The sequence below is a fragment of the Eretmochelys imbricata genome, chromosome 17, assembly GCF_965152235.1.
Source record: "Eretmochelys imbricata isolate rEreImb1 chromosome 17, rEreImb1.hap1, whole genome shotgun sequence".
Taxonomy (NCBI): Eukaryota; Metazoa; Chordata; order Testudines; family Cheloniidae; genus Eretmochelys; species Eretmochelys imbricata.
The window spans coordinates 20,056,152-20,068,860 of record NC_135588.1 but is presented as its reverse complement, the minus strand read 5'-3'; the positions used below and the strand labels follow the sequence as shown (position 1 = coordinate 20,068,860).

The window sequence follows — 12,709 nt, the reverse complement described above, 5'->3', positions numbered from 1 at the left end:
AAGTCCGTGTAAACTCTTGCATTCTTGTCTTTATGAACTCACGTTTCCTATTTAATCCTCTCTTGGAAAGCCTAGCCATAGGTCCAAAGTTAGGGATTTTTAATGACCCAAAGGAAAAATAGGTTGTTTTGGAAACAATTTCTCCCATGTAAAGTGCAACAAAGGGTTCATCTAGTAAGCTATTTCATCCCTGGGTTACAGGCATCGTTGCTATCAATGGATCAGTCTTTGCATATCCCCACTGAAACAGAAGAGTTACTGAATCAGACGAGTTTTTGGAATGTCTCTATTGCACAAACACTGAGAATTGTATAGTGATCAAAGGTTTAGGAATACGCTATATAACTGGAACAAGCAGCATTATTAATAGTCACCTCAAATACTATTTCCAAGAGTTATAACAGTAAAGACAATTCACACATAAATTACACAGAGCATTCATGGGTATCAAGACACTGTGGGTGGTCTCTAAAGGGCTCTTTCCTGATATCACAAAGCATCTCTAGCGCCAGCATGTTGGTTAAAAACAAACCCACCATCTGAATCTATGATTGTGTTTCTTTCAGCTCTTGTCGTTTCAAGTAACTTCCTATTTCAAATGCATGGATGGCTACTGGTTTAACAATAATAATGACAAGCTTAAAATATGTGCAGGCAACTGAGGCCCAGACCCTGAGCTGAAGTAAATCAAATTTACATCAGCTGAGTATTTGGCCCCGGTAATTTCATGAAAAAGGGGGAAATGGTCTGATTAGGGACTTTGACACAATTCGTGGGCTATTCCACTTCCAGTGTTTTAGAAAACTCCCTTTGAATTCAACGAGAATTTTGTGAACAAAATGAGGCTGGCATGTTGCCCATTTCATATAAAAGGCAGAGCAATCTTGGGGGAACCTTTTCAAAAGCAGGGCTCAATACTGCCTTACAAGTGCACTTGGGATTCCCACTGGGATCAATACAAGAGTCATCCATGGATCTAGGACAATAATAATAATACTTTGCCTTCCTCTTGTGCCTTTCACCTGAGGATCTCAAAGTGCTTTACAAATATTCACTAAGCTCGGTGCCTTAAGAGGTAAGCATTATTAGCCCCATTTTACAGATGGGGAAACTGGGGCACAGAGGGATTTAATTATTTGAACCCAGTTGTCCTGCTTTAAAAACAAGACCATGCTCTTTCTCCTCTCTGCATGGGCTAAACTGGCCTCTGTATTTGCAATTTATGGGCCAAATTCTCCTCCCAATTCCACAAGTACACCATCCCTGGAAATCCACCAGATTAATTGAGAGGGGAATTTAGAAGTACATCTGTCAAAGAAAAATATTACAATGGATTTGGTGTGGCTCTCAGGGGCAAGGAGAAAATGATCAGACATATCACTGGCATCTCCCCCTGCTGATAGTACTTTTTCACTAAAAATATTTACATTTCCATCTGCTGGAAAAGAAAAAATGTGGCAGCCATTGTACCACACTATTAGTTATCAGTTTTCGCCCTTTGTTCTAAATTCTGTTCTTAGTTCCAGACTTGGGACCGAGTTTTCAAAGATGCCTCATCCCAAATTGCGGACTCAGTTTGCCACTTTGAGGAGTTAGTGCATGTCCAAAAACCAGGAGAGAGCACAAAATTGTACCTGCAGTTTTTGAGGGTCATGTTGAGGACACTCTGAAAATCTGCCTCTTAGATTCTCTTCCTTCAAAACAAATGTCGCATTTCTTTGGCCCAAATGAACAGGTTATTTTTTTGAGCCACTCAGCTGAGAACCTGGGAGAACTTCAGCTTCACCCCCAATATCATCAGTTCACTGGCTTCTCATCTGTTGGGCCGGAGTCTCCTCTCTAACCCCGTTTCTCCAATGCGGCTGGAGGAGAATGTGGCTCACTGTAGAGCTATAAACACTGACAACTGGGAGGCAAAACTGGCACCACCAGGCAAGACATCAGACCCAGGATTCCTCATCTTCTTCTGTGAGCCACACTTTGGTATCTGCTAGGACTGTCTTCTTCCCAGATTGTGGGGAGCCACTGTGTTCTGAAAGCCAAGCCTCTTCCTCGGACCCAGCATTTCCTGTGCTGTTCTGCCTTGTACTATCCAGGCTGTCCTGAGTTGGCCGGATCTGATGCTTTAAGCTATGGGCCTTCTCTTGGGCTTTGGCACTGGCCACTTTCTGTGCCTGTCGGTAGGTCACTGGAGTGGGGATTTTGGATGGCCGTTTCTCAGGTCTGTTGTCCCTGCGTGGGCGGATTTTGGGGCGTAGCTTTAGCTTGTAGATGGATGGCACCCGTTCGGGCTTCTTCAGGGACCTTTTGGGCTTACCTTGAGGCAGTTTGGACTTTTCAAGGCCGCCCACAGAGGCTGGAGAATTGATAGATGCCTTGGGGCCATCAAAGGCTGCCTGAGGAGCTTTGCTATTTCTACTGACTGCAGCAGACCCTGCATGGCTTGTGTGAGGCGGCTGCCTCCTTGACCGCTTGCCTTTGGTTTCATTGGACACGTTCTCCTGGAACAAAGCCCCTTCTGGCTCCAGAAGCTTCTTTTCCACCTGGTTTCCATTCACCAGAGGTGAACTTTGCTGAGAGGAAACCCTCACAGCCCCCTTGGGCGGGATCTTGGCGATCCAGTTCTCCACATCCACTGGGTGGAGTGGCTTGTGCCCCTGGGAGAGTTCGTCAATCACATCACCATAGCGGAATCCAGCCTCTCCGCTGGGCACATAGACACCACTCCGGGGCACACCCTTGCCACAGGGCAAGGTCTGCCTGGCGCTTGTAAAGGAAGACAGGGAGGGCGTGGAGGACCTGAGCCCACTTACATCACTGGCTGTGGTGACGCTCGCTAAGCTGCAGTCCAAGGCGAAGTCACCTAGCTGGTTCCCTTCAGGGTGGTGGCTTTCATCCGAATCAGCCTCTAGAACCTTTATGTTGGATAAGATCTCATCTTCTAGGCTCCTGTACAGCGCCCGCTCCTGGGCCAGGTTGATGGGCAAAGGCGTATACACACGTTCCCTCTCCTCTGAGCAGCCTATTGGATCGCCACCACTCCTGCTGCTGCTGTTATTGGTGTTCCCTGGCTCTACCTCCTGCCCCAGTTTGGCCTTTGGATCCTTGTCCTTCCCTGCTGGATCTGACAGGCCGAGTCTATCTTCTGGGCTAGTGGGAAGGTTGGTCAACAATGTCTCTGGCTTGACTGCCCCACTGCATTGTCTGTGCCCCTGAGAGCCTTCCTCAGTCCTGGACATGACTTTGATCTTTGAGAGAGCTGGGGCTTTTGCCATTTCACTGGCAGGGGCTTTCCACCCATTTCGGAGGCGGGGCTCCCCCTGGTGGCTCTGAACAGGGGTTGGGGGCCTGCTGAATGTGGGGCCGGCTTTGACTGGGATCTTAGTGCTACTTTCCTGTTTTGGAGTCTGGCCCATGTGTTTAACTGGGGAGGATGGCAACACAACCCCAGCATCCCCCCAGCCGTGTGCACCGTTGAGGCTCTGTGCAGCTCCCTTGGAATCCTGTTGTGAGGAGAGATGAAGAGGTTTCATTGGGCTGCAGGAACGGACCATCCCAGGAAAGCTCTTGACCCCTGATTCCTGAGGCTTGTGAGCCTGTGGAAAGGGTTTGACTCCATACTGGGTGCTCCTTGATGGCTGAGCTGTTCTGTCTTTTGGCACTGTCATCTGGGGCCTGGACTCTGTACACCTGGCTTGCACAAGCCTAGCTGGGTCCTTCTGATTCTTCCCAGGGATTCTACTAGTCTGACGCCCTCTCTGGAGCTCTAGGAGAGCTTCCGAGGCGCCAGAACCATCCTCCTCGCTTCCAGTCAGTTGTGAGGTCAGGGAGGACGTAGAAACACACAGCTTATCCCTCCGGCTCTGGGTGGAGGAGGTCTGCTGGGTCGCAGATCTTTCTTCAGCAAACTGCTGCCTCCGTGAAGGAGTAGCAGACCGCTCTGTTGCCCTATAACAGAGACAAAGCGTCAGATTGATGTGTCAGTCGCCTCCAGCCCTAGGGAGGCGGGTACCTGCGTTGCTCTGGGCATGAAGCTGGTTCTGTGCTGACAAGCAGTGGGAGGGGGTATACATCCCTCGTTAGGGGCTGTAATCATTGGTCTTGTGATGCACTCACAAGCTGGCACAAAGTCCAGTGCAGGCCACTACCTCTGGGAGGTGGTGACAAGCTCAAATTCAGCAAGACAGGGCCCCATAGTGTCATCAACTCCACTGAAAACCACAGGCATGGGTTACATTTTGTGATACATTACAATAGTTACATTTTGGCGCTGCTGAGAGCGAGGGGCTGAGCGCGCTGCCTGAGGTCAGAGTTAGCACGGGCAGACGCCCCAGTACAGCTCTGCCAGCGTGTCTCTACCCTGACATACCACCCACCCAATCAACGCAGGGACATCACACAGATTGCCAATAACCTACCTGCACCTGGAAACAACTCTACCTCTTCTCGTTCCAGGCCTTGTCCTACAGCTCTGCCAGTGCCCCTCAAGCCTGACCTACAGTCCCCCCCCTTGTTCCAGTCCTGGACCCTAACACACACAAGCACTGCCAATGACCCTCAGTCCAGTCCTGGGGCCTCACTTGAGCAGAAACCCTATAGCAGTTAAGTGACTCCCTCCAGCTGATCCCAAGATGACCCTGATGAAGAAGACCATGGCCAACTATGCTCAAGCTTGAAACAGGTCCTTTGAGGTGGAAACCAAACAGGAACAACGGGGGCACTGGGAGTCCTGGAAGGCACCACAAAGGAAGCCTGGCTAGCAGTAAAATGTACCGTTCACTGCGTAATTCTCCAGCTTTGTCCAATGCCAGCTGCTCTTCAGTGTCAAAAAGAAAAGGAGTACTTGTGGCACCTTAGAGACTAACCAATTTATTTGAGCATAAGCTTTCGTGAGCTACAGCTCATTTCATCGGATGTTACTCTGAAACTCTTCAGTGTCAGTGACTATACCGACTGCTCAGCACAGCATCCATGGGAGTCATCCGGGAAATCAAGCCCAAGGCCTTTCGCAAACTTTTCATTACCTGGCCGAAGGGACCCTCCTGGGTTCTGACTGCTCCCGCAGGGGCCTGAGCCTGGAATCCTTCTTGCTGGTGCTATCTGGCGATGGAGATGAACGAAGCTTCCGGCTGGTGCTGAGGCTCTGGGGGGTGTAGGTCCTCCACTCCACTGGGGGCAGGGGGCTTTGGGACCTGCTCACGATTAGGGTGGGCTGGGGCTTCTTTGGGTTGTCTGTCCTGGGTGTCGGGCAGACCTTGATCTCATGCTGCACTTGTATTGCCTGCAGCCTTTGAGGGCTTGTCAGCTTGACAGCCTGCTTGTGAGCTGTGAAGAGATTCAGGGACTCAGTATCTCTGGTCACCATGCTCCGGTGGATTAACCTTGTGGGGTGACTGTACTGGTGTGCCAGACCTAAGCAGTGCCGGATAGTACCAACCACTTCCGATTCAACTGTGCACGTTCTAACTCGCCATGGAGACTGGGGTAGACCAGAATTTACGCCAGCCCACTCCAAGCCTCATGGTGAAAATCCCTTGTGAATACTCATGATGGATTGGAAAGTTGGCCCTGTGGCACACCTAGGAATTTCACACGGGTCTTTAACTTCTAGGAATAATTTACTCAGCTGGAATAAAGCAAGATCTCATTGTCTTACGACATTTCTATCGTCCAGATGCTGAAATGCAGTGAGCAGATCTCACATTATTCTGCCACCGTAATTGGCTCCCTGAGGCATTTTAAACCTTGTGAAATATACAAAAGAAAAAAAAAAACCCTAAATACAATAGTCCCAAAGGGCAATTCCTACACACACTCCTAGGCAGGACTGGGGTGTTGCAGGTCTCTCTCCCTTCTGAAGTGCTAGCCTGACCTCTAGTGGCACTATGGGAGACAAACGGCTTCCCTGGAGCCTTCTCCATGCTGTAAGGAGGCACCTGCCTCTTGCTACAAGAACCCAGAAAGAAATGACCCCTACCAAAAAGTTCCTGTGACCCTGTCAGAGATTTATAAAGGCTGAGCTGCTTTCCACCCAGCACCGTAGCCATGGGCGAGCCTAGGGAATTGTTCAGATCGGATGTGCTTCTCCAGTCTGTCTATGCTTCTTTGCTGTTCTTCGCTGTGACCCACACAGTCTTCTACTACTGAGGACCTGATGACAGCGAAGGGGACACACCCACCAGATTCTAACCTCATCCAAGGAGAAGAGTCACCCCCCATGCAGACCTCCCCAAGGCTGCACGCATCGAATCTGCCAACTGAAGCAGCACAAGGAGACTTACACAGCGAGGTGCACCGGCAGGGGTCATGCTTATCCAGATAATGCTCCAGTGTGTCCCAGCCACCTCCAACCCGCACCATCACATGATTCCGGAGGATCTGGAACAAACAGAGCACCCATGAACGGGGGCTCACCTGGGCCTGCAGTGTCCTGAGCTTAGAAATGAGTGAAAGCTCAACAGATGGATATCGCCATCCTGTTGGTTTTTTTCCAGGGAGGTGTATACAGTATTTCACAGGCACATGACTGGGAATGCACACAGGGTTACATGCACACGTATATGTGATGCGCATAATAATAATTCCAGGTGCCATAGCATATTGTGGTTTTCATGGCCATAGGTGGGGAGAGAACCCAGGACCTTTGGCTTCCAAAACAGCCTCTACCCCTAGAATTAAAGGAGAACCTCATACTCTCTGTGGACCAGCTACTAGATAACATCCTCAAACAGATGTGCAGCCAGGTTTTCCAAAGAGATCAGGGCCAGATTTTGCCGCGCTTGGCGCCCCAGATTTTCCAAAGAGCTCAGCACCTGCCGTGTTAATACAGCACAGCCAGTGCGTATTCAATGTGCTGAGCCCTTCTGGAAATCCCAACGCTACGGACTGACCCTGATCGGCGCAGAATATCCTAGTCTTCCACTGACTTCATTGCTCAGCCCATCTCAGGAGCAGGCGTTGAGCTTGTACACTACAATACACGCATGCAAACACATGCACGTATTTGGTTTACATGCCTGCCTATGCATGCATACCTAGCCATGCATATGGTTACATAGGTGTGTGCACACATGAATAACCGCTCTTACCCAGGTACATGTGGACAATGTGTAAAAAAACCATGTAGTCCAAAGAGAATTTGAATACACTCAGATGAACCGGCAGGAGTGGAGGACCTGCAGCCAGGAGCGCAGTTGCCTATGATTCCTGCCACGGAAAATATGCAGGTTCTCACACACAACACAATACAGAGCTTGCTACCACCATGTCTTACTCCAGCAGGATGCCTCGGGGACCTAGTGATTATTCAGTTAATTGAGAGATGTACATGCAGGTCAGACCATGATGGCATCTCTGACGGCAGGAGAGGGGTTTGAGGGTTAATCTGGGTGGCCACCCCTACAAAGAGAAGAAAATCTGAGGGTCCTCTCCAGGCAACCATAACCTGCAGGGCACATGGCTTTCACTGCAATCACTGATAAGGCTATCACCCAGGAAAGTTAATGAAGGGGCCTAGAGACCTGAAAGAAACCAACTGGAGAGAATACAGAGGAGGATGGAGAGAGGGAGGGACGACCCTACCCATGTTTCCCCCCACAGTGAATGCCCCGCTGGTGAAAGGCACCAGACTGACAGCTCTGGAGGCTGGAGCCCCGTACTCATCCACTGGACAGCTGGTATGGCCCTGGCAGCACCAAGGGGAGCTTCCCTCCTGCAGCCCCATTCATTTCTCACCCAGAGAGAGCACTTCTAGGGAGAAAGGGGAACGCACGCTCCATGGCCCAGTCAGTCCAACCAATGGGCCGGCTGGGGTGGAGGGGTTTTGAGACATGGTCCCCTGTCCCACTAGGAAGTGGAGTGACTCATTTCACCAAGTGACATCAGAGGGCTTCCGTGTCGGGTCCCCACTGAGCTGTCCCATCCTACTTAAGGTGAAGACATGCAGATCCCATCACTAATCCTCACTGCCATTCAGCCTGAATGCGTTTTGCTCTGTGCTAACGCAGCATAGTATGAAAATCTCTGCCTTGCGAATGGTCACGATGCTCGGTTACTCTGACTCTGGCCGCCTCACTTGCCATATCGACACATGCCATCTTCTGGAGTGGGACCAGGCACAACGAGAGGTGAAGAGCCCATGTTTGGTAAATCCCGCCCCCAGGACACAGCATCCCAGCCCCAGATGGGAGCAGCAGTGTAGGTGCCCTTCCAACCCCTAGCCTAGATGAGACGGTCCCGGTAACACACAGACCAATATAACAGCACCTGGAAAGCGCACCCTCCTGGACTTACCCTGACAAAAATAAGGGTGTTGGAATCGCCCACGCGGTATTTTCCTTCAGACACCTTGATCATGGAGAACTGGACTGGGCACGTGCAGCGGCTCACCAGGTGTTGGACCTGTGGAGTCCATTCACGGTCAATAGGAGGAAAGTGCTGCTCCCTGAACACCCTGGATAACATTATAGCTTGGGGAGGGGGGTGCCAGGCTCCTTAGGCCCATTCTCTGCCAGACAGACCGGGGTGCCAGGGCTTATCCAAATCTCATCAAAGCCACTCGATCCTGTAAAAACAGACTGGAAATCCCACACGAAAATATTTCTGCTGCTGCTTTCTTGTGCTTGGGCCCTGAAAACCAGGCTTCTGGCTCGGGCTATATTTGGAAACTGGGAGCACAGAAGCCATCACAAAAATAAAAATACCCAACAGGGGTTGGGGAGGAAATTAGCTGAACATTCTTGAACCTCTAACGAGATCCAGGTCAGGATCACGTAGCGCTCGATGTGAAGATCCAGGAAGTTTAAGCCATGCTAATTTGGACCTTCGGATTTCTAACTGGGGCCAGTTAACGATTGAAGAAATCGGTTCCCTTTGCACTATTTCGTTCAGTAATTTGACCCTTATTATCTTCTAACCCCAGTTAGTGCCACTAACCACTGGAGGGTCTGGCCTGCTGGAAACAGAAGCGCAGAACTCCTGCTAACTCTGCTGGGTTTTAAATACCCATGAGCCAAGAATAAGAATCTCTCACATTCAGGTAGCACCTTCCTCCCTGAAAGGTCCCAAAGTAGATTGCATATAACAGAGAACCTCCCTCTACATTGAGACAGGCCCCCAGTCAGGTTCTCCTGAAGTTCACGCCTGGACAGAACAATGAGTATCAGGGAACTCAGACCCCCAGTGCCTGCCAGTGGCTTACAGTTCCCCACCCCTTTACCATCTGGTCCAGGTTCTTGAAGTCACAAGGCTTCCTCTGGGGCTTGGGAAGTGGGGTATCCTCAGGGGGGAGGTCCATCTCCTCTCGGATCTCCTCCTCAATCTCCTCCTCCATTTGGATCAGGGTGGGAGCACTCATCCCGAAGCGAGAGGCCCGGCGGGACACTTCCAGCAGGCACAGCACAAAGTTTTTCTCATTCTTCCTCAGCACCAGGTCCTCCGTCTCAAACATCAGCACCTCTGAGGCACAGCAAATGAGCGAAACGTGGGAAGAAGGAGAGGAAGGATGGAGAGAAGGAATGAGAGACAAGGGCAGAGCCAGTGAGAGCAGCAGCGCTGATGTGTCTGGGGTGGTGAATTGTCCCACGGATGCAGCATGTATGCTATGATGGGCATTTAATCGCGTGGCCACAGATCTCTGCAACAGAGACTGTCTGATGTAAGAAGAGCTAAGCAAGGCCTGGTGTGGTGAGACAATATGAGTGAGAGCCAGCCTGACCTATTACCATTCTGCAGGGAGCCAACTGTGAAGACATGGGTGAAGATGTACCCTCCATGTTTAACCTCTTCAGGCCTAAGGGGGTACAGTAAGTGGTGGGACACATATTGGATATGTCCTGCCCTGATAGGCCAAGTAAAGGGGTACTTGCATGGAAAATCCTTGATATACCAAGCAAATGTGTAGGTACATACAAGGTGTCAGTATCCTTGCATGAACATACATCAGGGATTCCTTAGGTATAAATATGGGGTATCCTGCTCATGAGATGCCAGGCAAGTGGGCATTCAGACCCACCTTACAGTGGGAGAGTGAAGGGGCTCATTCTGCTTAGTGTATCAAAAGGAAGACCTAGAGGTGACTTGATCACAGTGTATAGGTACCTTTGTGGGGAGACAATACTGGCTCTTTAATTACATCTAAGGGAGAAAAGTAGAATAAAAGCCAATGGCTGGTAGTTAGAGTCAGACAAATTCAAGTTAGAAACAAAGCACAATTTTTAATAGGGAGGGTGATTAACCGTAGGAGCTAGCTCCCAAGGGAAGGGGTGGATTCTCAATCTCTTGACATCTCCAAATAAGGCCTTTCTGGAAGAGATGCTTGAGGCAAACACAAATCACTGGGCTCAACACAGGAGTAACTGGGGGAAGCTCTCTGGCCTGGGTTATACAGGAGGTCAGACTAGGTGAACTAATGGTCCCTACTGGTCTTAAACTCTCTGGATCTATGAATCACGAGCATGCCCAGCGCTTTTCTGGAAGTGGATGCTAATGTCTTGATAAAGTGAGGCCGTGAGCACAGACATTGCTTTGGCTGGGGAAGGGTTAAACAGAATCTGGGCTCCCCCCTGGCTCCAGCTGTTCAAGGAGCTGAGGAGCAGAGGCTGGGTTCTGTGTGAGAGAACCAAGGCCTGGATTAGCCCTTCCGCAGCCAGCTGCCAGCTTTGACCAAGGAACTAAAACAACCACGTGGCCACAACCTCAGCCAGTCGACGAGGCAGAGATTCACACACTGTTAGCGCACACCCCCCTCCCCGACCCTAGCTGCCAGCGCGGCACTGAACCCCAATCGGAGGGGAAATACGGAAATGCGTTAAGGCAGTGCTGCGTTAACGACATTCGCAGCTGCTGTTGCACGGGGCTTTAGCGCAGGCTGCCAAAGATTCGGGTGTCTTTTGGAAAGAAGATATTCAAGGGGCAATGCAAATCAATCCAATCTACTAGCTACCTCCGACACATAGCGCTCTTATGTCCCTTTGCCAACTCCTGTCCCTACTGCAGTTTGTTGTTATTGTAGGGTTGACAGTGCTAACTTGAAATCAGATTTGCAATTCCCTTTTTTAGGGGGCGGGGAAAGTGTTCTGACTCCCAATGCGTTGTTCTTATTGTTATTCATTATTCGTATTGTGGTAGCACCTGGAGGCCCCAACTGAGAGCGGGGCCCCTTTGCGCTGGGCGCTGCATGTACACACAGTGAGAGACTAGCCCTGCCCCAAGGAGCTGACAAGCGAAATACACAAGACACACAAGAAGGTGGGAGAAACAAAGGATATTGGCCCCCTTTGCAGATGGGGAAGTGAAGCCCAAAGGGATGAACTGAATGGCCCGAGCTCACATGGCTACTCAGTGGCAGAGTCAGGAACAGAATCTAGGCCAGTGCCTTAGGACACGATACTAGACATCATGCCCTTCCTTAAGATGCTTCATCTCGGCGCTCAATCCCCAGACAGCATCTCAGTTTGGGCTAAGTTTAATGAGAAGGGAGGGAAAATGCACTTGTGATCAAGGCTCTGGATGGGATCAGGACACTTGGGGCCTCCCTAACTGGGCCACTTTGTGACCTTGAGCTAGCGGCTTCTCTCCAGTTTCTCCTGTCTATAAATGGAGGATAAAGATGGAGGTGGCGGGGCTAACTGAATGTTTGCAAAGTGCTTTGAGATCCTCAGAGAGAAGGTGCTAAGAAAGAGCGAAGTATATTAGTTTGTCAGCTTTTTGGGGGGCAGGGGCCATCTTTTTGTTCTGTGTTTGTACAGCATCTAGCATCTAGGGTCTGGTCCATGACTGTTGCTCCTACAGGCTACCATAATACACCTAATAAATAATGTACAGCGCCCAGCACAATGGGGTCCTGGTGCATGACTGTGGTCCTAGGCACCAAAGCAAGACAAATAAATAATGAGAAGAAAAAGAATTGCCATGGGGTGAGGGGGCAGAAAAAGGTGTTAGAAACAAACAGAAAAGAAAATAATGGAAAGAAACTGGAGGAAAAGATCAGAATCCCCTTTACCTTTAATATCCATCTCCTTCCTGCACCACTGGATGAAGTTAGACACGTTATCCCTGGCCTGGAAGGTCCCTGACTGGGCAGAGTCATTACAGGTCACCCCGTATCTGGGCAGCTGGAGCTTGTGGGCCAGGCCCGGATAGTCGCGGGAGAACTCTCTGGCCACATGGGTGATGTTGTTGGCATGGAAGCACAGCATGGAGCCCGTCTCCAGCACCTCCAGGAGGGACCCAACGTTGACGTCCAAGTCATAGAGTTCCTTGAGCCACTCGGCCAGGTCCTCCTTCATGGCGTAGAGATACTGCTCACTGGACTTGTAGGGCCGGATGCTCTGCACCGTGGCCCCCTGAATCCCAGCCATCTTGCCATGAGACACGGGGCTAAAGGGAGACAGAGAAGGGACGTCAAAGACTTCCATGTGGGACATTGAACCATCAACCCCTTGGTTTGGTTCCAGACTTACCCAGGCATGGTGAGTTTCCACCTCTCTGCCCCCAGAGTGGGTTCTCATGGGCCTGTCCCTAGACCCCCCATCGCCATGACTTGCCAAACTGCAGATCTAGGCTGAAAAAGTTGCAAAATTTCTCCCCTCCTGAGGAGCGGCAAGTTCACTGGTGGCACAGCTCACTTGGTCCCCTAGTCGTGGGTAAGATCCCCTAGCCATCACAATTGCATTCCTGCAGGGAGAGCAAGTTCCTCCATCCACCCCAC

The 12,709-nt window shown here is 50.5% G+C and overlaps 1 protein-coding gene across 1 annotated transcript; it reads right to left on the bottom strand.

The window, feature by feature from the left end:
• Positions 1–1,940: 1,940 nt before the first annotated feature.
• On the bottom strand, positions 1,941–12,416 carry GAS2L2 (growth arrest specific 2 like 2). Its single transcript, XM_077836859.1, has 6 exons — positions 12,002–12,416; positions 9,218–9,456; positions 8,293–8,400; positions 6,282–6,378; positions 5,025–5,325; positions 1,941–3,948 (listed from the first exon to the last, which is right to left on the bottom strand). The coding sequence occupies exons 1-6, from the start codon at positions 12,414–12,416 to the stop codon at positions 1,941–1,943; spliced, it is 3,168 nt and encodes a 1,055-aa protein (XP_077692985.1).
• Positions 12,417–12,709: the final 293 nt, after the last annotated feature.

Bases quoted from the DNA above. Each gene is read 5' to 3' on its own strand.
- GAS2L2 (XM_077836859.1), bottom strand. From the start codon at position 12,416: ATGGAAGTCTTTGACGTCCCTTCTCTGTCTCCCTTTAGCCCCGTGTCT. The intron at 5,326-6,281 runs GTAAGTCTCCTT...ATCTCTTCACAG, and splicing joins CTGCCGGTGCACCTCGCTGT to CTCACAAGCAGGCTGTCAAG. The intron at 3,949-5,024 runs GTAATGAAAAGT...TCTCTGTTATAG, and splicing joins AGGAGGGTCCCTTCGGCCAG to GGCAACAGAGCGGTCTGCTA.